This window comes from Tasmannia lanceolata, unplaced genomic scaffold, assembly GCF_043159265.1.
Source record: "Tasmannia lanceolata isolate RefF3 unplaced genomic scaffold, GAP_Taslan_0.1 ptg000005l, whole genome shotgun sequence".
Lineage (NCBI taxonomy): Eukaryota > Viridiplantae > Streptophyta > Magnoliopsida > Canellales > Winteraceae > Tasmannia > Tasmannia lanceolata.
In genome coordinates this window covers 16,652,337-16,679,312 of record NW_027518682.1, presented here as the reverse complement: position 1 = coordinate 16,679,312, position 26,976 = coordinate 16,652,337, and the positions used below count along the sequence as shown (strand labels likewise).

Sequence of the window (26,976 nt, the reverse complement as noted above, 5' to 3'; positions counted from 1 at the left end):
GTTCATCTTTCATCCGCCATTTCCTCTTCTATATTTATATCGCTAATGCGACTAAGGGAATAGTCACCCTCAAGATTTTTCATAACAATTAATTTTTGGGTCCCACATGAAAACATGTGCTTTGTAACCAAAATACCCTTGTACCAAATCCAAATGCAATCCAAATCCATGCATATGGTGGGGGCCTCTATTTTACACATCATGTTTTGATAGGCTAGATCATACCAATTCTACTTAAACCCACGCATCCAGTGAGCCCATCATTTTTACCCATCATGTTTTGATGGGATGGAGCCCATTATTTTACACCCCCAAGAATGATAGTATTTTGATAATGGGCCAAACTCACCTTGTCTTTTATCATTTAACCGCCTGTTAAAAGCTATTACAATCCAGCTCATTATCAAAACATGGTAGTGCACATATCACTAGCAGCACAATAATTTTGTTTACACTATTTGTCATGCAATATACTATGAGGAAATGGTTTGTGTGAGGCAATGGTTTGTGCAGCCATGTACAGATAGCTGATCTGTGCAGCTGCACACAAACCATGTCCTCATAATACTATATAAGAAAGTTTGACAGGGAAAATGAAACATCACATTATTATTGAGTTCAAAATGTATACTTTGTAAATTCTTCATCTTATTAATCATTCAATTCATCAAAGCAAGTTGATTCTTTAATATTTGCCTCACACAGTACAAGACATACGACTGAGTGATAAAAAAGAGTATCATAGCTCAGCATTCTCTCATAATACCACTACTAGAACCAGCATTGGTAATAAATTTAACAAAACTGATACATAAAAGTAAACTAATCTTTTCTTTATCTATGTAATGACCGTGGGAGCAGACCGGCCTGTGTATTCTTGCATCTTGGAAAGCTTTAACGCAACCTCCACCTATGAAAAGCATGTATGCATCAGAGTCATGTCCTAAGGAAAATCATAATATACCATTCAACAAAAAAAAAATGAAAATCATAATCAAGTTGGTCTTTTCAACAGAGCAAAGAGATAAGGGTTGGAGAAGACAGAATAGTGTTTCTTACAAGAGGAGAAAGTGCTTCCTGAGGATCCCTCCCAATCTTTGAAGAGTCCTTTTCATATTGTTCTATGTAAACACGGATGGTATCACCTTCCGAACCGGTTCCAGAGAGGCGGAAAACCTGGAATTACAAAATGGATTCAGAGAGGTGCAGCAGGATATTTTATTTGTGTGTTGATCAACACCAAAAGTACCAGACAAGCGCCATCTTGAGGCTTCAAAGCTTTATGGTTGGAAAAAGTGGGAATTCTAATCGGTTAACATTTACACGTTAAGTAACGCCAAACAATAGAATCCAGCTTGTAATTCATTCCTATGAAGACCTATTGGTATATCAGATGTGGTGAAAACTGTCTGATTAGAAATTAACTAAAAGAATGAGTGTGCTTACCAATCGTGACCCATCTTCAAACAGATATCGGATACCCTGGTGCTTTGAGATGGAACTGTCTACAGGATCTGTATATTCGAATTCATCAGCTTGGACAACATTTGACACATCTGATCGGATTCCCTTTATAATCCTGTAACAAGCAACATCGATGGTTTGTAAAAGATTCAATGTGAAAATTTTATCAGCTTCCCAAACATAAATTCTAAAAGCATAAATGGATCTCCCCAATAACACTTAGTCTGATTGATCTCCATCAACAGTCTATTTGCATTATGCTAAATGATAAGTTTCCAATCTAGTGAGATGAAAAAAGAGGACGTAACAGTGGTCATGGAGACAACAGTCATGGGAAACTAATGGGAAATCAAAGTAATACAACCGAAAAAAATAAAACAAGATATGTGAAATGGAGATCAGACATAACTGTAATAGAAAATTTTCCAGTTCATTTTGAGTCATAATCAAAGTGCACCCTTCAAAATTCCACCAGAATTAGGTCAAACTTTCATTGCTAAACAGAGAAATTATACAGTGCCTGACCGTCAAGTCCCTTGTGGGTGGTACGATGGAAGTACCGTCCTTGATATATTATCCAACAGCAGCCCACTTTTTAAAACTTAATCATGTAAAAGAGAGATTATCCAGATAAAAAAGCACGGTACTTGACGGTCGGGCACCATATAAAAACTCTGCTAAACAAAGGAATGTTCGACAAAGAGATTATCCGAATTCCACTGCCGATGAGCCAATGTAGAATACCTAAGAGACCATTATATTGCAGGACAAAAAACAGAGCAAAACGGCTCACAATGCAAGCAATATGTATTATACCAACGTATGGACTATGTTCTCTAATCATGTCACATTCAATTTGATTAAAATGGAATTAAATGCAACTTTGAGATGAAAAACAAGTTCTATACAGATCCCATATCAACTTAAATCTACTTAAGTATGACTACATGTAATAATTTGAAATTTATCAGGTCAGTATATATGTGGTTCTTTTTAATTAATTTAAATTTTTGAGCAACTATTATTGCCTTTGAATTATTTTCCCTTTTGAAATTAGATATTTCAATTCCAAGTTTGTTGAAGCAGACTGGTTCATCAGACCATCAACAGTTCAATCAAGTAGAAACTTTGCAGGTTTAGTGGCGGGACAGCCTTTCAAAACAGTGGCAGAGAGAAATGTCCTAATTAGAAACAGTTCAATCAAGAAGATACCTTGTGCTGGATTGAGATAAGTATTAAAGTGTAGCAGTTTCTACTCCTTGGGCACCAGTCGTGCTACCAGATTAAAAATGCAGTTCTTTATCGGTAACCTTAGTTAAGACTGAAACTTTTTCTAAAGCTCCTCCATTTAACAGAAGTCAAGACAAACCTAAAGTTTCCTAGAGCTCCTACATTTGCAAAAGTACCGTAAAGATTGTAATCTTAAGTTTTCCGTCCCACAAAGTTGACATTCTCAAACGACTAAGAAACTAAGAAAATAGATTTTCCTGGAAAGCACAATCCATATTTTCCTGACAAGTATAATTAAGGTCTACATACTTATTCTTGTCTCGCATATGGGTTAAAACTTACACTAATGTTGTAAGTTTTCCCAAATATTAAGTGAGGAACTGGTGGAGTTAATTGATATTTTAAAGCATACATTGCCTAATTATGTCTTCTTTTTTTTCCTTTTTTGAATAGCATGCCTTATTATATGTCTGACCATACGAAGAGAATATACAATTAGAAAGAAACAAATTTATTTTGATCTTTCTCTTCAAAGCAAAGAAACAGAGCTGCTCGGGAGGAGAATCACTTTTCAAGGAGTAAGAAATTGAGAATCAGGTGTGTGTCCAGTGCTGAGAAAGGTAAATTGTGGAGATTTTAGATGCATTCATATGACCATATTGAAAACAATAAATAATTGAAAAGAAACAAATTGCATTGATTTTTTTTCTTCCGGGACAGAAAACAGAACTGATGAGGACCATATGCTCATTTTAGAGAGTATGGCCTTCACAGCGGAATGCACTCCTGGGGTAAAAAAGCAAGTTGTGCATGCTCCCACGGCACATTTATTCCGAATTGTCCATCCCGCCATTTATTCCCAGAGAAGGGCATAATCTACCCTTCTGGAGTAAGCTTTAGGACATATGCTTAAGAAAGGAAGAACTAACAGAATCTCATACTATGAGAAGGCTCCATCAGCTCCATCAAATTCAACTTTGATGGGTTGACATCGTTGAGGAATCCTACTCCCTCAGGAATCAGTGGAGTGTTTAGACACAGCAATTGCAACATATTCTGGGAGTTTTCAGGACCCATCATTAAAACTGACTCCTTTTAAGATGAAGCGGAAGCATTACTGATGGGGTAGAGGATTTTCTATTCAAGATTTGATGGTAATCTTGAGGTCAAAGGTGATTCTCAGATTCCTTTATTTGTGGAGCAGAAAATAGCAGCGGTCCATGGCGCTTGGAACTCATCAATAATGAGATAGTTAATAAAGATAGAGTGAGAAGCTATAAATTTATGCATGCTGTAAGGGAGGCTAATGAGATCCCTGACCCGCTGGCAAAAGCTAGGGTCAGCCATGAGGCTTTAGCTGAGGGGTAATCTCGGCCCCGTTTGTAAATCCTTTGTACTTCTGGGCATGTTTTTTTTTGTTGAATGATACTGGTTACCTTACTGGGAAAAAAAGAGGCTGATGATTTACGACAATGCAAGTATGCAAGTGCTGTGGGACTAAAAAGTACACAAACTAGAAAGTTAAGCTGTATCTTCAATACTTGTATAATATAGAATTGGGGGAATTTCTACTTCTTACTAATTTGAACGACAATATTGTTCCTTGGGAAGAAATCAACACATGGAAGCATGGATGGAGGACTCGGATGGAAGCAACCAACTAAAAGAAGGCTAAAAGTTGTTAACGTCAAGGCAGAACTCTTACTCTTTGTAAAAACATTGAATTACCAGGTAAAAGCATTGAATTACCAGCTACATATGATAAATATAGGGAACTGAAAAGGTGGGAATTCACAAGCAGAAGTGGCAACTTACCGGCTAGAAAACAACAAGACTTAAAACCATAACTAATGAATTACAAAAAATGAAATAAGTACACATAACAAACATCTAGATTTTAAAACCATAACTAATGAATTACAAAAAATGAAATAAGTACACATAACAAACATCTAGAGTAAAATCATTAACTAAGAGATGAGCCCAACAACTTGATAGCATGCAATGGCCATTGAACAAACATCAAGCAAACTTGAATGTTTTATAAACAAGAATCTCAGCTTGGAAAAATGCTCGAGGAAATACTTGTTAACATCAGGAAGAGAAGATTGCAGTTTGACCAAATATGACATGAGCTCCTTTGCAGCACCTGCATCAACGTTCTTCGCAAAACAATATGAACCGGTTAAGAGGGTGGTTAGCTAATTTGATCCAAAGGAAATAGCCTTAAAATATTGCATGGTAGCCTTGACATGTCATACTTCATAGTCATATCGAGTATAATAGTGGCGACCATAAGTAGCCCAGTGCTGACGAACAATGTCTTCCACAATCACCAACTTTCCCCCGTTGAGGTTGTCCTTATTTTTTAAGGCAAGGATAGAAAGCCAAGCTAAAACAGCCCAGATTCCGTCCTTCTCACGAATATGATCTGAACCTGTAAGCAAAGAGAACAAACAAGTACGCTCATTATAGAAGTTTCTAGTCTCTCAAAATATTGAAGTTTTGAAACGCTGCTAAAAAGAAACAAAAAGGGAAATAATTTTTGTAGAATAATTTCTTCTCTTTAACAAATTGCATCCCTCCAAAACAGCAAGTCGAAATATCTTTCTTTGAACAAGAAGGTGAGTGAATATGAACCAGCCAATGTATCAATGTGTCATTGTAACACTCCAATGAAGTAACCTCATAATATTCCAATGTGACACACGAATCAAATCAGGACATCTAGAAATAGGAAGCATAAATGGATTGCTTTCCACAATGGTCCTCAACAGAAGTACAACATGAGTTAACATGAGATGACAGAGGTAAATAATTATTACTAAACAGGAAGCATACTGGTGAATGTTTAGTTCCACATCAATTAGGGAGAAAATTGTAACCAAAAAGTGGTTTAACGTGGGTCCCCCCGTTTTAACAATTTACACAAGGCATTTCCAATACAGAAATTTCGAGACATGAGCAATACGCAATACAAATCGACTTTTTAACTGTTTATGCATTTTCGAGACATGAACAATAAAACCCAAATCTATTTCCCTTTCTCGACCTAGCAAAAAGAAGAAACCAGACCATAGCTTCGGCGCGACTGATCTTCTTCGCCTGAAATCGACTTTCCCTTCCTCTTCTGATTCGTCCTTTGAGAGAAACCCATCTTCGAGAGGGTTTGGAACCCTAACCTATAGGGGCGTGTTTCTAGGCGATCCCGCAGATAGCTTATCTGCGTTATCGAGATAAGTTTCCTTCATTGTCAATTGCACTAATGGCAGTGGTGCCCTATAGGCTATAGTTAATAATTTCATAGGAGACTTTGAAAGTATCAAGGATCACTTAATCGTTCATCTTACATCCGCCCTCTTCTATATTTATAGGGGAGTGATAAATCGACTCCACATGTCTTTATCTCTCCTCCAAGAGGAGAGAGAAAGACACATGGGGAGTCGATTTATCCAATCGAGGAGTGATTTATCACTGCCCTATATATATTGCTAATGCGACTAAGGGAATAGTCACCCTCAAGATCAATCATAACAATTAGTTTTTGGGTCCCACATGAAAACATGTACTCTGTAACCAAAATACCCTTGTACCAAATCCAAATCCATGCATATGGTGGGGGCCTCAGAAAATGCTCCACGAATCAAAGAATGCGGAATCATCCTTAATTGTTGATGAGATGTAAAATATATAATTTTATCCCACATGGGTGGGATAAAATTGACCCCACCCATGACCCATGTGGGCTCTCTCTCTCTCTCTCTCTCTCCATTAATATTTAATAAGGTACGCAAGACAGATACATAGAGATGTAACAAAGACGCATTGGGATCTACCAAACTTCAAAGATATGCAATATTCTCTGTAATAACCAAACGTAACTCACCATGGATATATAAACTTACTGTGGATACTGCATGAACTTATATTTCGTGAATGTACAAACTTCCTATGGATGAGTAAAATTTATGGATACACAAAATTAACAGAAAAATAAACAAACATACCATACCTATAAAACTTATCGTGGATGCACAAACCACCACGGACACACAGAGTTAAAAATGAGAAAAAGGAGGAAATTATTAGATAAGTAAAAAACTTAGGAGACCCTACAACACCACTTGCTTCTTGTAAGAGCTTATGTGAATACATAAGATACCTAAGGAGATTAGTTTCCTAATGTATAAACTATATTTACATAAACTCTTTTGTATCTCTAATATAAGTAGGTCATGGTTGCCATTCAAAAAAATAGCAGGTCATGGTTTGTAATTTATTTTGATGTGTAAGAAAGTCCATGAGGTCATGTAACCTATGATTTGTTGAATTCTATTGAATCGATATTACCCAAATGATCTCATCTTTATGCAATGATCTTGTCTTATTCCTTGTGTGATCGAAAGTCCTCAAAAAATGCTCCATGAATCATAGACACGACTCAGACCACAAATCAGTTGCCTAACAACCATAAATGTGTTTGATGCTTCTAAGCTGCCTACGTGTAGTTTTGACTTAAGACATCAACTTGCGTGAGAAATGATGCTATACGAGGAAAGGAGAAGCTTCATTTGGTCCCACCAACATGATGACAGCTTGATCCCTTCATTTGAGGTCGCAGCATATAGATGCTATAGCTTTAAAATTGTTTCAATCGGACCATCATTATTGTCCAATCATTCAATCCAACAGGGCCTGTTTCGATTGTAAGGAAAACAAATTCCGAACTTTTCTTGGGAATTTTTTTTTTCTTTCCATGGTTTAATTTAGAGGGAAATAATATGATTGTGGTTAATTTAGAGGATTATTATTATAAATTGTAGGTCCCTGTAGGTAAAGTTCGGTTACGGTAGGTTTAACTCTCTGTAAAAAAGTAGGAAATTTTATAAATTTTTTCTTTTCCAGGCTTTTCCAGAAAATTCCTGCAATCCAAACAGGGCCTAATTGATTGGGTCAAAGGAATCACATGAGTCTTTTGATCCCATTGTTTCTAACTAAAATTATCATTGAAGAAACCAGTGAGACCGCTTCTCATTTTCTTCTCACACAAAGAGCTTCTCATAATTTATCACTCCTGCTATTTAGAAAATGAAAGTTATAGTCACTTGTCTATTTTTGTTATTAATTAATAATTAATTTGATGATCTGATTGATCAAGGAATGTGTTCCATTTATATGGAGGGACGACTGAGAATGCTCAAGAGCTGAGATATCCGTTGCCGAGAGTCATGTAAAGTCATCATGGCGATGATATCCATCGCACATTCCACTACTGTACGGGCCACACAATAGGATGATCGCAACCTTCCGATCTATAGAGGAACTGTATATTATGGAAACCTCTATAGATCGTATGGCTAGGATCACCGTATGAAATGATTTTTGGGGAACAAACCTATTTGCCTTATCGTCCTATGAAGTGGTCCGTACAGTATTTTAAAAAAACAACGGGACTATAAGGGCTTACACCGTATAAAATCTCCTCGGACGTACTGCAAACCACGACTCTCCTCGGACGTACGATAAGCCGGATGGAAAGATCCCAGGGGTATTTGCGGTATTCTAACCTAAAGTCTTTATTTTCAAAAGACATCCCTCATTTCCAAGCTGTCACTTTCCAAGCTGTCAAATTCCTCATTTCCTAAGATTTCCAAGCTATCACTTTAGCAACAACCCTCCTTAGCCCTTTGTATTCACATATCCAATGGTCTTTATTTGTTTCTGCCACGTTATGTGAAATTCAAAAAACAACAACGGACATATATTCTTCTTCACGTAATCCTGCATGAATCAATTATGTCAACCTTAACCTAACCGCGTTCAAAGAAATTAACCATATTGTTGCCTATAAAAGGACCCACCCTTACATTACACTCTCAAACCATTCAAAACATCAATAGGGATAAACTTAGTTTTCCAACCATGGATAAGCTCATACTATGTTTTCTGACCATATGCTTTGTTTTAGGTATTAGGGTGGTGAAGAGTGAGATGATATCATCTTGTGCCCAAACCCCATATCCTGAAGTATGTACTTCTCTTATTACTGCTAATCCCTTCCCTACCCTTGATAATACTCAATTTGATTTCCGCAGTTTAGCTCTGCAAGCCACCATGGACCGAGCCCAACAAGCCCTTCGGCTTGTTTCGGCCATTGATACAAGCTTGCTTGACAAGCGAGCCAAGGTGGCGTGGGATGATTGTGTGGAGCTTTTCGAAGACACCATTGGTCATCTTAATCGCACGCTTGGGTCTACTAATCCAAATACCTTCGAAGACTCTCAAACATGGCTAAGTGCGGCCATTGCCAACCAAAAAACGTGCGAAAACGGATTCACAGATTTCAATTTGTCTTCGCATATTATCTCCTTACCCTTCATGGTGGGAAATGTCTCAAAGTTGATTTGCAATTCACTTGCTATTAACAAGGCTGCGGCTTCGACAGCTACCACTTTGTCGAGTAAGTCAGGTGGTGGGCGGCGGTTGCTTTCGAGTCGGTTCCCGGAATGGGTTTCGGCTGCTGATCGAAAGCTTCTACAGTCATCGAGCGCAGCCTCACAAGCTGATATTATTGTGGCAAAAGACGGGTCAGGAAATTACCAGACAATTTCTGAGGCTGTTGCTGCTTCTGCGAAGCTAAGGAGTGGGACTAAGAGATTTGTTATCCATGTGAAAGCTGGTGTTTATAGTGAAAATGTCCAAATTACGAAGTCGATGAACAATTTAATGTTTATCGGTGATGGAATCGATGCTACTGTTGTTACAGGCACTAAGAATGTTCAAGATGGTTCCACGACCTTTGCATCGGCGACCTTCGGTGAGTTTCTTCATGAATTTTTAATTCTAATTAAGTTTCTTTATCTTCTTAAGTGGTTTCGAGTTTTACTTTCTTGTGGAAGAATACTAAGAGAGCCTACAAGAATTTATTTGATAAAGAATTTCTAACCCTATAATTCGTTTTGCAAATTACATTATTAAATTAAAATAGTCTTATTCGCAAATAAGAACCAATTTTGGTGGAATCCAAAGAGGGCCTAAAGCTTAGCAGAAGATTATCCAAACCAAAACTAATTAATTTTATGGATTTTTGTAAAATTTAAGACCGTGTAACTTTTAAGCAATATGACTAAAGCTACCAGCCTACCTTGAACTTCAAAGCTGGTGGCATAACTAAAGTAAGGAAGATTGCTACGGTCAAAAGTAAGGAAGTTTCTACTACTTTTACAGTAACGGTCCTTCCTCATTGAGGTTGATAGATATTATATTATGACACGTCTAGGCCTAACAACTGGCCTCACAGATTTTATTGCTAATTAAAAAGGTACAAAATAAGTACCATGATTAAAACAACGGGGTGCGGATGTGGATTTCAAAGGGAAATGATATATTCCCCACTTTTCTTCCACAGGCCACCCCTTATCGTATAAATATATACACAAAAAGGAGGTGGCCCGGGGAAGAAAAAGGGGACGAATACATCACTTCCCTTTTATATTAACCATCTTAGATAAATGCTTCCGGCCTTTGTTATACGTTGAATTTGTTATATAATCCAGATGCCTATTATTTTAAGGAAAAAAAATGAGCCTAACAGTGTAAAACAAATTCTATACATAATTTTAAGGCCATGTGCCTTCGATAGGAAATGGACGTAATGAGTATGCACCATATCATATGAGTATGCACCATATCAAACAACTTCGATGTAAATTAACTTTATGTGACAAATAAGGACCAATTTTAGTGGTATACAAAGAGGCGCTAACAAAGAATACTTATCTTCTTCTCAGCTGTCACCGGAAACGGATTCATAGCTCGAGACATGACGTTTCAGAACACTGCCGGGCCACAGAAGCACCAGGCGGTCGCACTCCGATCAGGCTCAGATCTCTCAGTTTTCTACAGATGTAGCTTCAAAGGGTACCAAGACACACTCTATGTCTACTCCCAACGCCAATTCTACCGCGAGTGTGACATTTATGGGACCGTAGACTTTATATTCGGGGACGCCGCGGCCGTCCTCCAAAATTGCAACATATATGTTAGGAGACCCATGAGCAATCAGCAGAACACGGTCACCGCTCAAGGAAGAACGGACCCAAACGAGAACACAGGGATTTCAATTCACAATTCAAGAGTTACAGCGGCTTCGGACTTGAAACCAGTTCAAGGCTCCTTCAAGACATACCTTGGTAGGCCATGGCATCAGTACTCGAGGACAGTATTTATGAAAACTTCTCTAGATAGTTTGATTGCTCCTGCAGGATGGCTTGAATGGAGTGGGAACTTTGCTTTAAGTACTTTATATTATGGAGAGTATATGAACACAGGCGCGGGTGCGGCCACAGGTGGCCGAGTGAAGTGGCCGGGGTATCATGTCATTACAAGTACGACGGAAGCTGGAAAATTCACCGTCGGGAGCTTCTTGTCCGGGAATTCATGGATTCCGGCAACCGGTGTACCTTTCACTTCAGGCCTTTGAGATGGATTTTTCTGTCTCTACAAGACTTCGGTGGCTTTCTACTAATTTTTTTATGATAAAATGTGATTAATTTTATGTAGAAGATAGGATATAGTTGTTGAATTCATTGTATTATATGTCAATCATCCTGTAAATGTCGAAAACAGGATTGTCATTTTTCTCTATCTTATGTATTTTCATGGATTGACTTAATCTGTGTATTTGTTATATTCTATTAATAAAGGGGAGAGTTTTACTTTTCCTATTTGTTATATTCTTCTTTCGAAAACGTGTATTTGTTAGGAAAGAGCCCTCAAAATGGAAACTCCTGATAGAAAAAACACCAACAATCGCTTGTATGCTGCTTTGACATTTTGAATGGCTTTAATCCTATAGATGTAGATTTTCTCTCAAATGGGCCCAATCATTAATTGGAAATAGCCCAAGTCTCATTAATATCTTGAATGCCTAAGTAACTTTTAAGCCGTGTAACATTAATTAGGGTGGTCCCACCTTGTTTTCAATCAAACATCCACCGAGTTGTTCACATCTTAGATCTCAAATTATCTGATCCAAAACCCAAAGCCCATTTGATTGGATGGTTACGATCTCTTGGTCAATAAGATTTTTTGGACCATGGAGATCGAAGGCAGGGCTGCCAGGTAGGTGGTCTGGAGTTCTGGATCAACTTAACTTGTAGCCCCCTCTATGGGATAGCCTCACATTTAGGAATTAAGAATCAGCATCCCCATTCCGATTCTGCCAGAATAAGAATATCATCCCTTGGGAACGCAACAAATGGCGCCGTAATGTCCCCATCTATTCTGTCCCGGTTTTAATTTCTTCTTTCCTTTTATCCATTAGGGCCCGTTTGGATACCTCATATTTCGTATTTGGATTTGGAGTTGAGTTTTGAATACAAAATGAATAGATCCGCCAGCTCATGTTGAGGGAGACAGAGAAGGAAAGAGGTACTTCCTACTGGAGGGAAGAGGTTGAGGAGCAAAGCGGGTGAAAGAAACTGCCACATCTGTGGATTTCCAATTACTTATTTTCACATCATATTTGTAAAATTTTTTTTTTTCAAAAACTACTGTACGGACCACATCATAGGATGATCCAAACCGTCCATGTGATGGAACACAACTTAAATAGGTTGTGCCCAAAAAACCATTTCCATAGGATGATCCTAGCCCTCCGATCCAGGAGGTTTCCGTAATATGTTGTTCCTCTATAGATCGGACGGTTGGGATCATCCTATAGAAATGATTTTCTGGGCACAACCTATTTACGTTGTGGCCCATCACGTGGACGGTTTGGATCATCCTATAGTGCGGTCTGTATAGCATTTTTTGAAAAATACGGTACTATAAGGGCTTACAATAGGGGTGCAAGTTTGGCCCTGTCAGCCCCGACCCGCCCGAGTCCGAACAGGGTTTGGGCTAGATTTTCCAACCCTGAGGGCGGGTCAGGGTTCATCTTTTAGGCCCTGACTCAGGGTTGGGCCAGGTTCAGGGTTAATACCTCAAGTCAGCCCGACCCGGCCCGCCTCTTGGTTTTCTATTATAGAATTGAATCATCTGTGTATGATTCTTTTGCTACTATTTTTTATTATCTTGGATTGATGTTTCTTTACAATACTATTAATTGTCTCTGCTGCATGTCATGTTGTTGAATTCATTTTGTCTTATTTGTTCCCTTTCTTTGTTTATTGATCATTTTGTTCTATATGATATGTGGTTGCTTTAATTTTTGCCACGCTTAACAGGTATTTGCACTAGGGTCAATCAGGGCCAGCCTGGCCCAGGCCAATTAGGACCAATCAGGGCGGGCTACGGCTGAGTTGAGGTTTTTCGGCCCTGACTCAGGGTCAGGGCAGGCCAAGGCCGAGATAATGGGATCCAGGGTTGGGCTTGGGTTTTGAAAAACCCGACCCTGTTGCAGCCCTAGCTCACACCATATAAAAACTCCTAGATAGCCTAACAATTGTGCATCATTATCGGGGATTTTCTAGGGTCCATTGCAAAAGGTATTTTGCGCTCATGTAAAGGGAGAGAGAGGGAATCGTGTATTTCGATTAGCCTAAAGATAGAGTTATCGTACTTAGGTCCTTAATTTATTCCGGACAAAAACGTAATCTCAAGGACAACGTAGTTCACCTAACGATGTGAATATTTCATGAAAGTCCATTTTGAGAGGAAGATGATGAAATTAAATAACGTAAAATAATAAAACATGTACATGCATGCCACACGTAAACATGGAAGTTCGTGTTTGGTAAAACACAAATATGTTTAAATCAATAATGGGACAAACTCACTTTGTTTTACCTTTTTTCAAACCAGCTCTCGAAGGCTTTGTCAAGGTCTTTGACAACTGGTTAAAAATGGTAAAACAAGGTGAGTAATTCGTCCAATTATCAAATCATGGTCGGGCAGGTAGCAGTACGTAGCATATACGAAAATTTACTATTTAATGTGAAAAGGATTCTGAAACCACTAAACCAGTTCAGATATATAGAGATGTAACAAAGATACATGGATGCACTTACATTTCGTGAACGTTCAAACTTCCCATGGATGAGTAAAATTTATGGATACACAAAATTAACAGAAAAATAAACAAACTTACCATACCTATAATACAAGATTATCATGGATACACAGACTTACCACGGATACACAAAGTTAAAAATGAGAAAAAGGAGCAAATTATTAAAAAGGTAAAAAAATCAGGAGATCCTACAAGACCCCTTTTTCTTGTAAGAGCTTATGTAAATACATAAGATTCCTAAGGAGATTAGTCTCCTAATGTATCATCTATATTTACATAAACTCTTTTATATCTCTAATATAAGTAGGTCAAGGTTGCCTCGGTCATTCAAAAAAAATTAGTAGGTAATGGTTTTGTATGTGTAAGAAAGTCTATGATGCATGCACTTCAATATGAGGTCATGCTACCTAGGATTTGTTGAATTCTCTTTTTACCCAAATGATCTCATCTTCATCCAATGATCTTATGTTATTCCTTATTGCATGATTCTAGGCCCATGATCTATCAAGCCTCGTTTTGGTTTATGCCAAGAGAAGCAATAGTGTTGATTTTTATTGTGCAAATATAGGTTCAAGTTAGATATCTGCTCTATGATTAATTCTAGAGAGTAGAAAGGATAGGTTGGGTCTACGAGAAGGGCGTGTAGGGTGTGGCTCTGCGTGTGCAGAATGCTAACCATAGACAAGTGGTCAAGTAGATAAAAACTGCGGGTAGAAGATTTATTTAGACATGCAGTTGATGGGTTTGGGTAAGGAGTTCCAACAACACCATATTTGTGGATGGTCTGGACTTAGCGTCTATGGGCCGATGATGTTTACGGTATGACTATATATATCTAGTATTAAATGAAAAGACATGTGTTTGATGAAATAGGTTGAAAACTTTCTGAATTGTTGACTTGACTGAATAATACACATTCTAATTGACCAAGCCTGATATGGTTGGCAAGTTAATTAGTCTTGGGTTTGGACCTATTAACTCATTTGGTTGGTTCAATCTGAGCTTACCTACCCAAAAAAAGTTGATTAGTCTTATCCAGATGAGATCCCAGCGACTAAGAGATACTCTAATATACTTTCGGATTGGCCTTTAAAGGAGAGGAAATGTATTTACGTGTGTGTTCATTTTCAAGGGTGAAAATATCACTTGAGAAGAAATTTTGCTTGCTTGACCATTTTTAGTTCATTTTTAGGTGAACGATTGGGAAATTAGTACATCTTATTGATCAATGAGTATGATGGACAGTAGACAATGGTTAAGACCATATTTCAGAGCATTGCCTTTTAACTTTATTTTTATTTTTCTTCTTGGTAACGAAAAAAATATTATGTTCTCTCTCAAGATTTTGTTTCATGCCGCTTGAAAATGATGATGCATGCTTGCGTGTGTGTTTACGTGGTATGGGCCTCATAAATTTGAGTTCATTGTTCGGTTTCGATAACCGTTTCCGACCCCACCGAAAACCGAAATTTCGTAATTTGGTTCGAAATTCCGGACCGAATTTTTGAAATTTTGAACCAAAATTTTGTAACACTTTTTTTGTAATAAATAATGGCATTTAATCGAAATTTCGAACCGAAATTTGGTAAATGGTGAAAAATGGAATTTCCGGAAATTTCAGTTTCGGTCTCCACCGAAATCCAAAATTTCGGATTTCGGTCGAAATTTAAAACCACGATCGAGGTTGCCTACGCAATGTGTCATATTATTGATGGCGCCACACGGCAAAAAATGAAACGATCTTGCGATTCTATCCACCTTCATTTTTACTCTTATGCATGTGTTGCAACTTGCAACTACAGAGCAAAAAGGCTTTATTGCATGCCGTGGGAACTGATATACCCAGTACCATATTTTAATTACGACATTAATCAGTTTATTTCACATTTTTCTGATTTACTGTTGATAGCATCTTGACTAATATAACTTTGCAAGTTTGCAACAGCCGTAGAAAGCTAATTAAAAATTGTAAAACAAAGAAAATAGTGATGTTATCAAAATATGACAGTGTGGATATCAGTCCTCTCTCTAATATCATATTAGTTAAATAACAAGCGAAGCACTTGGGGCCCGTTTGGATACCTCCCATTTTGTATTTGGATTTGGAATTGAGTTTTGAAAATACAAAATGTAAGATCCGGCAGCTCATGTAAAGGGAGAGAGAGAGGGAAGGGGGTACTTCCTAGTGGAGAGGAGAGGTTGAGGAGCAAAGAGGGTGAAGGAGACTGCCGGATCTGTAGATTCCTAATTTCTTATTTCAACATCAAATTTAGAAATTTGATTTTTTTTCACTGTCAGCTGCCGAATTAGAAATCCAAGAATTTGATCCGATCCAAATTACAATGCAGAAAGGGCTGCAAATGTGAGAAATCCAAATCAAAATCTTCTTGGCATCCAAACGGGCCTTAATGACATTTCAATTCTTGGTGATGATGTTTTTTTTTTCTTTTTTACTTTGATGTAACCCAAAAATGATATCTCAAGGAAATGGTAGTGAAGATATCAGTCCCCTATAACTATAAGAAGTGGTGAAAATTATGCCAAGAAGTCTATAAACTGATACATTAATCCCAATGTGAGAAGATTACAAAAATTTATTATTGCCTAGCTATAGGGGACCATCCAGAGTTCTCTAGTAATGTATTTATCTAATTCATAAAGTATCTCTAGTAATGTATTTATCTAATTCATAAAGTATGAGTTTCTTTTTTACTTTGATGTAACCCAAAAATGACATGTCAAGGAAACAATTAATCTTTTTAGTATGCACGTCGAAGTCAAACCGTCCATGTATCTGGCCCCACCTTGGACGGGTACTATCGGGATGATCCTAACCGTCGGAACAAATGGAATTGATAGCAACATAGAAGGGGACTGGGAAAAGAAAGGAAGGAGATAATTCTAATTTGATTAAGTTATCTGATCAACCATAATTCACTAATCTATCACCCAAGCAATCCAACGGTGAGATCTCAAGCCATTCTAAAGGAGGGATCTCACATATTCTAACAATTCACATCTTCTTGGTCGGATAGATGCACCCTCCCTTCTCTTTTTTTATTGATCATTGAACTCTCAAGTAAGGAACATGGGTTTGCTTATCAAAACAAGAGCTTGGGAATATGAGTTGCTAGAACGAATATGGTGATCGGTCGACGTCTAAACGTGTATAGTGATTAGCCTAAAGATAGAGTTATCGTACTTTGGTCCTTCATTCCGGACAAAAAACGTAATCTCAAGGACAACGTAGTTTACCTAACGATGTGAACATTTCATATTTTCATGAAAGCCCATTTCGAGGAAATTTGTTTGAAGACGACATATTTTGAGAGGAAGAAGATGAAATAACTTAAAATATATACACGCACACGTAAACATGGAAGTTCGTGTTTGGTAAAACACAAGCATGTAAAAACCAATATGCTCTATTCACTAAAATACAACATATTTTATAAAAAAAAGGCGGCCCTGCACGAGGCTCCCGCCATTGAAGGGTCTCGGGAGGGCAAGATGTGAACATGCTATAAAAAAAATACGAACATATTCTATTAGTGTTAAATATAATAGGGAGTTTTTATATGGTGGCGCCGCCTTTCATATCTGATCCAATTACAGCTGATATTTTAAGACTCGATCAAATATCAAGGGCAACACCTATGTTGTACCTGCCGTACCCGCATCCAAGTTTTGATAATGGTACAAACTCACCTTTTTTTTAAACCAGCTCTCCAAAGCTTTGTCAAGGCCTTTGACAATTGGTTAGGAAAGGTAAAACAAGGTGAGTAATTCGTCCAATTATCAAATCATGGCCGTGCAGTTAGCAGTAGCCTATACAAAAATTTACTATTTAATGTGAAAAGGATTCTGAAACCACTAAACCTGTAACGCCCCGGCCACCATGTAGATATTGCCCGGTTCTAGGCCGCAGCCCTTCTCGGTTTTGTTTTTCCGCAGAAAACGCGTTTATACAGGCAAAGGTGGGGGTCTACACATATAACCCAGGAACTTTTTCTCTCCGCTTCCGATATGGGACTATTACAATCCACCCCTCTTCCGATGTGGGACTATTACAATCCACCCCTCTTAAAAGGCCCAGCGTTCTCAGTGGCACACCGTACTAGAGAAGATACGGCTCTGATACCATATTTGTAACGCCCAGGCGACCATGTAGATATTGTCTAATTCTAGGCCGCAACCCTCCCCAGTTTTGTTTTTCCACATAAAACGTTTCTACATAGGGAAGGTGGGGGTCTACACATATAACCCAAGAACTTTCTCTCTCCGCTTCCGATGTGGGACTATTACAAAACTAGTTCATTTTCGTCAAACCAAGAAAGGGGCCTTGTCACAATGGGATAGGATTGAACCCTCTCTCTCTCCATTAATAAGGTACGCAAGTACAGTTATATAGAGATGTAACAAAGACGCATTGGGATCTACCAAACTTCAAAGATATGCAATATTCTCTGTAATAAACAAACTCACCATGGATATATAAACTTACTATGGATACACAAAATTAACAGAAAAATAAACAAACTTACCATACCTATAAAATATCATAAATGTGTTTGATGATTCTAAGCTGCCTACGTGTAGTTTTGACTTAAGACATCAACTTGCGTGAGAAATGATGCTATACGAGGAAAGGAGAAGCTTCATTTGGTCCCACCAACATGATGACAGCTTGATCCCTTCATTTGAGGTGGCAGCTTATATATGCTATAGCTTTAAAATTGTCTCAATCGGACGATCATTATTGTCCAATCATCCAATCCAACAGGGCCTGTTTCGATTGTAAGAAAAACAAATTCCGAACTTTTCTTGGGAATTTTTTTCTTCTTTCCATGATTTAGAGGGAAATAATATGATTGTGGTTAATTTAGAGGATTATTATTATAAATTGAAGGTCCCTATAAGTAAAGTTCGGTTACGGTAGGTTTAACTCTCTGTAAAAAAGTGGGAAATTTTATAAATTTTTTCTTTTCCAGACTTTTCCAGAAAATTCCTGCAATCCAAATAGGGCCTAATTGATTGGGTCAAAGGAATCACATGAGTCTTTTGATCCCATTGTTCCTAACTAAAATTATCCTTGAAGAAACCAATGAGACCGCTTCTCATTTTCTTCTCACACAAAGAGGTTCTCATAATTTATCACTCCTGCTATTTATAAAATGAAAGTTATAGTCACTTGTCTATTTTTGTTATTAATTAATAATTAATTTGATGATCTGATTGATCAAGGAATGCGTTCCATGTATATGGAGGGACGACTGAGAATGCTCAAGAGCCGAGATATCCGTTGCCGAGAGTCATGTAAAGTCATCATGGCGATGATATCCATCGGACATTCCACTGCTGCATTTCCTTGGCGCCCATTGCGCCGGGGTTCGTTATTCACCCAAGTTGCCAGCCGGTGCCTAAACTCATGAAGAGTAGCAGGCACGGAACTTGCAAGCCTGGATGTGAGGGGGAGTCGCCAGGCGCGCTAGCGTCCCCACCCCCAGAATGATAATTGACATGTCCACACAAGTCGTGTTATAATTTCATGACTCTCTGCGGTGAAAATCTACTGTAAAAACAGAGCTACTGGTATCTACCAGTATTTTGCTTACGTTAAAATTGGCGATGAGAAGACGTACGACGAACGCATCGTCATGGGGGAGGTGGACTTTCTCGTAGTCTTTCTCGGAGAAGACTATCTGTTCGTCGCTATTTGCTGGCTCCGAATGTGGTTTTTTCGACGGAGCTTCCACTGCATGAATTTGGGCTTTCACTTAGGGTCTCTAGACCGCGACATCAACCTTCATTTTATTTTCACATTTGGGCTTTGTAAACACAGAAATATCACCTTTTTTTTCCCTTGATAACTTTCTAGGGGTGCAACTCGGGTTCATTTTTCGGTATGGGGTTAAGCTTTTACCATAAAATTGACTCGGGTTTGAGTTGATTCCAATTCATTATTATAGCAAAAGCTCAACCCGACCCATTCCAAGTTGCACCCCCATTTTTTAGAAGTAACTTTTTAAGAACAGCTATGGACAGTCGAGTTTCTATATGGTGTAAGCCCGTATAGTCCTGACTTTTTAAAAAAGCACTGTACGGGCCACACTATAGGATGATCCCAACCTTCCGATCTGTAGAGGAACTGTATATTATGGAAACCTCTATAGATCGTATGGCTAGATCATCGTATGAAATGATTTTTGGGGAACAAACCTATTTGCATTATGTTCCATCACATGGACGGTTTGGATCATCCTATGAAGTGGTCCGTACAGTACTATTTTTTTAAAAGAAATACGGGACTATAAGGGCTCACACCATATAAAATCTCTGGACAGCAAACCACGACTCTCCTCGGACGTATTACAAGCCGGATGGAAAGATTCCAGGGGTATTTGCGGTATTTTAACCTAAAATCTTTATTTTCAAAAGAAATCACGTGGCACCACGAAAAATTAAGAAAAAGGACTAGAAAGTACAAAGCACTTAATTGTCTTTAATTGGTGTCTAACAATCGAGATTAGTACCAATTTCATACAAATATCCAAGTTGGAACCCTCTCGCCCACTTTCCAAGCTATCAAATTCCTCATTTCCTAAGATTTCCACTCTATAATTTTCGCCATAGACCGCCCTCCTTACCAACAACCCTCCTTAGCCCTTTGTATTCATATAACCCACAATCTTAAAATCCAATGGTCTTTATTTGTTTCTGCCACGTTATGTGAAATTCAAAAAACAACAACGGACATATATTCTTCTTCACGTAATCCTGCATGAATCAATATGTCAACCTTAACCTAACCGCGTTCAAAGAAATTAACCATATTGTTGCCTATAAAAGGACCCACCCTTACATTACACTCTCAAACCATTCAAAACATCAATAGGGATAAACTTAGTTTTCCAACCATGGATAAGCTCATACTATGTTTTCTGACCATATGCTTTGTTTTAGGTATTAGGGTGGTGAAGAGTGAGATGATATCATCTTGTGCCCAAACCCCATATCCTGAAGTGTGTACTTCTCTTATTACTGCTAATCCCTTCCCTACCCTTGATAATACTCAATTTGATTTCCGCAGTTTAGCTCTTCAAGCCACCATGGACAGAGCCCAACAAGCCCTTCGGCTTGTTTCGGCCATTGATACAAGCTTGCTTGACAAGCGAGCCAAGGTGGCGTGGGATGATTGTGTGGAGCTTTTCGAAGACACCATTTCTCATCTTAATCGCACGCTTGGGTCTACTAATCCAAATACTTTCGAAGACTCTCAAACATGGCTAAGTGCGGCCATTGCCAACCAAAAAACCTGCGAAAACGGATTCACAGATTTCAATTTGTCTTCGCATATTATCTCCTTACCCTTCATGGTGGGAAATGTCTCAAAGTTGATTTGCAATTCACTTGCTATTAACAAGGCTGCGGCTTCGACAGCTACCACTTTGTCGAGTAAGTCAGGTGGTGGGCGGCGGTTGCTTTCGAGTCGGTTCCCGGAATGGGTTTCGGCTGCTGATCGAAAGCTTCTTCAGTCATCGAGCGCAGCCTCACAAGCTGATATTATTGTGGCAAAAGACGGGTCAGGAAATTACCAGACAATTTCTGAGGCTGTTGCTGCTTCTGCGAAGCTAAGGAGTGGGACTAAGAGATTTGTTATCCATGTGAAAGCTGGTGTTTATAGTGAAAATGTCCAAATTACGAAGTCGATGAACAGTTTAATGTTTATCGGTGATGGAATCGATGCTACTGTTGTTACAGGCACTAAGAATGTTCAAGATGGTTCCACGACCTTTGCATCGGCGACCTTCGGTGAGTTTCTTCATGAATTTTTAATTCTAATTAAGTTTCTTTATCTTCTTAAGTGGTTTCAAGTTTTACTTTCTTGTGGAAGAATACTAAGAGAGCCTACAAGAATTTATTTGATAAAGAATTTCTAACCCTATAATTCGTTTGCAAATTACGTTATTAAATTAAAATAGTCTTATTCGTAAATAAGAACCAATTTTGGTGGAATCCAAAGAGGGCCTAAGCTTAGCAAAAGATTATCCAAACAAAACTAATTAATTTCAAGGATTTTTGTAAAATTTAAGACCGTGTAACTTTTAAGCAATATGACTAAAGCTACCAGCCTACCTTGAACTTCAAAGCTGGTGGCATAACTAAAGTAAGGAAGATTGTTACATGGAAGATTGCTACGGTCAAAAGTAAGGAAGTTTCTACTACTTTTACAGTAACGGTCCTTCCTCATTGAGGTTGATAGATATTATATTATGACACGTCTAGGCCTAACAACTGGCCTCACAGATTTAACCATCTTAGATAAATGCTTACGGCCTTTGTTATACGTTGAATTTGTTATATAATCCAGATGCCTATTATTTTAAGGAAAAAAAATGAGCCTAACAGTGTAAAACAAATTCTATACATAACTTCAAGGCCATGTTCCTTCGATAGGAAATGGACGTGAAACAAATTTTACGCTTAAATCCATTTTTTACTTAAAAATGGGTATAAATTTTGTTTTACGACCATTTTATGTCCAAATTAAGAAACAAAACCAAAGTGGAAAATGGGTGTTTCTTTAAATTTTTTTTAAAGAAACAGTCATAAATAAGCAACCCCAACTTGTACTTCTGCATTTTCATATTCTTCCTTGCAAAAATATGAGTACGCACCATATTAAACAACTTCAATGTAAATTAACTTTATGTGACAAATAAGGACCAATTTTAGTGGTATCCATAGAGGCGCTAACAAAGAATACTTATCTTCTTCTCAGCTGTCACCGGAAACGGATTCATAGCTCGAGACATGACGTTTCAGAACACTGCCGGGCCACAGAAGCACCAGGCGGTCGCACTTCGATCAGGCTCAGATCTCTCAGTATTCTACAGATGTAGCTTCAAAGGGTACCAAGACACACTCTATGTCTACTCCCAACGCCAATTCTACCGCGAGTGTGACATTTATGGGACCATAGACTTTATATTCGGGGACGCCGCGGCCGTCCTCCAAAATTGCAACATATATGTTAGGAGACCCATGAGCAATCAGCAGAACACGGTCACCGCTCAAGGAAGAACGGACCCAAACGAGAACACAGGGATTTCAATTCACAATTCAAGAGTTACAGCGGCTTCGGACTTGAAACCAGTTCAAGGCTCCTTCAAGACATACCTTGGTAGGCCATGGCATCAGTACTCGAGGACCGTATTTATGAAAACTTCTCTAGATAGCTTGATTGCTCCTGCAGGATGGCTTGAATGGAGTGGGAACTTTGCTTTAAGTACTTTATATTATGGAGAGTATATGAACACAGGCGCGGGTGCGGCCACAGGTGGCCGAGTGAAGTGGCCGGGGTATCATGTCATTACAAGTGCGACGGAAGCTGGAAAATTCACCGTCGGGAGCTTCTTGTCCGGGAATTCATGGATTCCGGCAACCGGTGTACCTTTCACTTCAGGCCTTTGAGATGGATTTTTCTGTCTCTACAAGACTTTGGTGGCTTTCTATTCATTGTTTTATGATAAAATGTGATTAATTTTATGTAGAAGATAGGATATAGTTGTTGAATTCATTGTATTATATGTCAATCATCCTGTAAATGTCGAAAACAGGATTGCCATTTTTCTCTATCTTATGTATTTTCATGGATTGACTTAATCTGTGTATACCTTATTATTCTATTAATAAAGGGGAGAGTTTTCCTTTTCCTATTTGTTATATTCTTCTTTTGAAAACGTGTATTTGTTAGGAAAGGGCCCTCAAAATGGAAACTCCTGATAGAAAAAACACCAACAATCGCTTGTATGCTGCTTTGACATTTTGAATGGCTTTAATCCTATAGATGTAGATTTTCTCTCAAATGGGCAGCCCAAGTTTCATTAATATCTTGAATGTCCAATTGGGTGACTTTTAGGGCTGTGTACATTAGGAGGCTCCCACCTTGTTTTGAATCAAACGTCCTCATTCAATTAGGCTGAAAAAATTCTGGTCACGTGATTTAAACTATATGATAAGAAACCAAGAGCCCATTTGATTAGATAGTTACAATCTCTTGATCAATGAGATTTTTGGACCACTAGAGATCTAGGTTAGGGCTTCCACGTAGAATCCGAAACATGCACAACGAAAGATCCTTTTATGTGTGAATAGGGCTGCAACTCGAGCCGGGTTTTACCCAACCCGCATCGACCCGACCCGAAAATAGCCTGGGTTGGGTTCAGGTTTCATGGGTTTCGGGTCGAGCCGGGTTTGAAGGGGCCCGACCCGACCCGACCTGAGTTACATAAGTTATAGTATGTACATTTTTTTCTACTGTTAATTAAAAGTTAAAAGTGAAAACCCACGCACCCACTGATATTGTATGTGAGTGTAATTTCTGCTTCTATGAGTTGAGTTGATTTAGCATTGTTTGATTGTAATTACAACATTGCTTGATTACAGCATTGTTTGATTCAAGTGTAATGTGAGTGTAATTACATCATTGTTTGATTCAAGTGTGATGTGAGTGTAATTTCTACTTCTATGAGTTGAGTTGCCTTGCCAAACAAGAATTTTCCTTAAAAAATTGTGTCAACGTGAAAAAACCCGACCCGACCCGACCCAACCCGAGATTTATCATGGGTAGGGCCGGGTTTGGGAATCGTGGGTTTTCCGAAAAAAAACCCGACCCGACCCGACCCGAGATATTTCTCGGGTAGGGTTGGGTTCTCCAAAACCCGACCCGCCCGACCCGAGTTGCAGCCCTATGTGTGAATGCCATTATGATCAACACTTCACATTGATGACTCAACTGTGATGAGAAGTGATTATGATTGGCCCTAGAGCTTATCATCATTTAAAATCTAAAATCAAAGGTTTAATGGTGATAATATATGGAATATGATTGTTTCACCGCATTTACTTAATAGGAAGCCATACCATACCACTTTCTTTATTAGAAACTTTCTCCCAAAGAGAATTCTTAGCATTTCTAAGTTTCCTTCATTGTCAATGCACTAATGGCAGTGGTGCCCTATAGGCTATAGTTAATAACTTCATATGAGACTTTGAAAGTATCAAGGATCACTTGATCGTTCATCTTTCATCCGCCATTTCCTCTTCTATATTTATATCGCTAATGCGACTAAGGGAATAGTCACCCTCAAGATTTTTCATAACAATTAATTTTTGGGTCCCACATGAAAACATGTGCTTTGTAACCAAAATACCCTTGTACCAAATCCAAATGCAAATCCAAATCCATGCCTATGGTGGGGGCCTCTATTTTACACATCATGTTTTGACAGGCTAGATCATACCAATTCTACTTAAACCCACGCATCCAGTGAGCCCATCATTTTTACCCATCATGTTTTGATGGGATGGAGCCCATTATTTTACACCCCCAAGAATGATAGTATTTTGATAATGGGCCAAACTCACCTTGTCTTTTATCATTTAACCGCCTGTTAAAAGCTATTACAATCCAGCTCATTATCAAAACATGGTAGTGCACATATCACTAGCAGCACAATAATTTTGTTTACACTATTTGTCATGCAATATACTATGAGGAAATGGTTTGTGTGAGGCAATGGTTTGTGCAGCCATGTACAGATAGCTGATCTGTGCAGCTGCACACAAACCATGTCCTCATAATACTATATAAGAAAGTTTGACAGTGGAAAATGAAACATCACATTATTATTGAGTTCAAAATGTATACTTTGTAAATTCTTCATCTTATTAATCATTCAATTCATCAAAGCAAGTTGATTCTTTAATATTTGCCTCACACAGTACAAGACATATGACTGAGTGATAAAAAAGAGTATCATAGCTCAGCATTCTCTCATAATACCACTACTAGAACCAGCATTGGTAATAAATTTAACAAAACTGATACATAAAAGTAAACTAATCTTTTCTTTATCTATGTAATGACCGTGGGAGCAGACCGGCCTGTGTATTCTTGCATCTTGGAAAGCTTTAACGCAACCTCCACCTATGAAAAGCATCTATGCATCAGAGTCATGTCCTAAGGAAAATCATAATATACCATTCAACAAAAAAAAAATGAAAATCATAATCAAGTTGGTCTTTTCAACAGAGCAAAGAGATAAGGGTTGGAGAAGACAGAATAGTGTTTCTTACAAGAGGAGAAAGTGCTTCCTGAGGATCCCTCCCAATCTTTGAAGAGTCCTTTTCATATTGTTCTATGTAAACACGGATGGTATCACCTTCCGAACCGGTTCCAGAGAGGCGGAAAACCTGGAATTACAAAATGGATTCAGAGAGGTGCAGCAGGATAAATTATTTGTGTGTTGATCAACACCAAAAGTACCAGACAAGCGCCATCTTGAGGCTTCAAAGCTTTATGGTTGGAAAAAGTGGGAATTCTAATCGGTTAACATTTACACATTAAGTAACGCCAAACAATAGAATCCAGCTTGTAATTCATTCCTATGAAGACCTATTGGTATATCAGATGTGGTGAAAACTTTCTGATTAGAAATTAACTAAGAGAATGAGTGTGCTTACCAATCGTGACCCATCTTCAAACAGATATCGGATACCCTGGTGCTTTGAGATGGAACTGTCTACAGGATCTTTATATTCGAATTCATCAGCTTGGACAACATTTGACACATCTGATCGGATTCCCTTTATCATCCTGTAACAAGCAACATCGACGGTTTGTAAAAGATTCAATGTCAAAATTTTATCAGCTTCCCAAACATAAATTCTAAAAGCATAAATGGATCTCCCCAATAACACTTAGTCTGATTGATCTCCATCAACAGTCTATTTGCATTATGCTAAATGATAAGTTTCCAATCTAGTGAGATGAAAAAAGAGGACGTAACAGTGGTCATGGAGACAACAGTCATGGGAAACTAATGGGAAATCAAAGTAATACAACCGAAAAAAATAAAACAAGATATGTGAAATGGAGATCAGACATAACTGTAATAGAAAATTTTCCAGTTCATTTTGAGTCATAATCAAAGTGCACCCTTCAAAATTCCACCAGAATTAGGTCAAACTTTCATTGCTAAACAGAGAAATTATACAGTGCCGGACCGTCAAGTCCCTTGTGGGTGGTACGATGGAAGTACCGTCCTTGATATATTATCCAACAGCAGCCCACTTTTTAAAACTTAATCATGTAAAAGAGAGATTATCCAGATAAAAAAGCACGGTACTTGACGGTCGGGCACCATATAAAAACTCTGCTAAACAAAGGAATGTTCGACAAAGAGATTATCCGAATTCCACTG

At 38.3% G+C, this 26,976-nt stretch overlaps 4 protein-coding genes across 4 annotated transcripts; 2 read left to right on the top strand and 2 right to left on the bottom strand.

The window, feature by feature from the left end:
- Positions 1–589: 589 nt before the first annotated feature.
- Positions 590–5,660, bottom strand: LOC143876723 (phosphoglucomutase, cytoplasmic-like). Its single transcript, XM_077378416.1, has 5 exons — positions 4,956–5,660; positions 4,780–4,856; positions 1,447–1,579; positions 1,060–1,176; positions 590–910 (listed from the first exon to the last, which is right to left on the bottom strand). The coding sequence occupies exons 2-5, from the start codon at positions 4,824–4,826 to the stop codon at positions 839–841; spliced, it is 369 nt and encodes a 122-aa protein (XP_077234531.1). The 5' UTR covers positions 4,827–4,856; positions 4,956–5,660; the 3' UTR covers positions 590–838.
- A 2,927-nt stretch (positions 5,661–8,587) lies between these two features.
- Positions 8,588–11,361, top strand: LOC143876721 (pectinesterase-like). The gene is made up of 2 exons (XM_077378415.1): positions 8,588–9,511; positions 10,485–11,361. Exons 1-2 carry the CDS (start codon positions 8,617–8,619, stop codon positions 11,174–11,176), a joined length of 1,587 nt encoding a protein of 528 aa, XP_077234530.1. The 5' UTR covers positions 8,588–8,616; the 3' UTR covers positions 11,177–11,361.
- A 9,239-nt stretch (positions 11,362–20,600) lies between these two features.
- Positions 20,601–23,427, top strand: LOC143876720 (pectinesterase-like). Its single transcript, XM_077378414.1, has 2 exons — positions 20,601–21,520; positions 22,491–23,427. Exons 1-2 carry the CDS (start codon positions 20,626–20,628, stop codon positions 23,180–23,182), a joined length of 1,587 nt encoding a protein of 528 aa, XP_077234529.1. The 5' UTR covers positions 20,601–20,625; the 3' UTR covers positions 23,183–23,427.
- Positions 23,428–25,393: 1,966 nt separating this feature from the next.
- On the bottom strand, positions 25,394–26,368 carry LOC143876719 (phosphoglucomutase, cytoplasmic-like). The gene is made up of 3 exons (XM_077378413.1): positions 26,237–26,368; positions 25,850–25,966; positions 25,394–25,700 (listed from the first exon to the last, which is right to left on the bottom strand). The coding sequence occupies exons 1-3, from the start codon at positions 26,366–26,368 to the stop codon at positions 25,629–25,631; spliced, it is 321 nt and encodes a 106-aa protein (XP_077234528.1). The 3' UTR covers positions 25,394–25,628.
- Between the last annotated feature and the right edge of the window lie 608 nt (positions 26,369–26,976).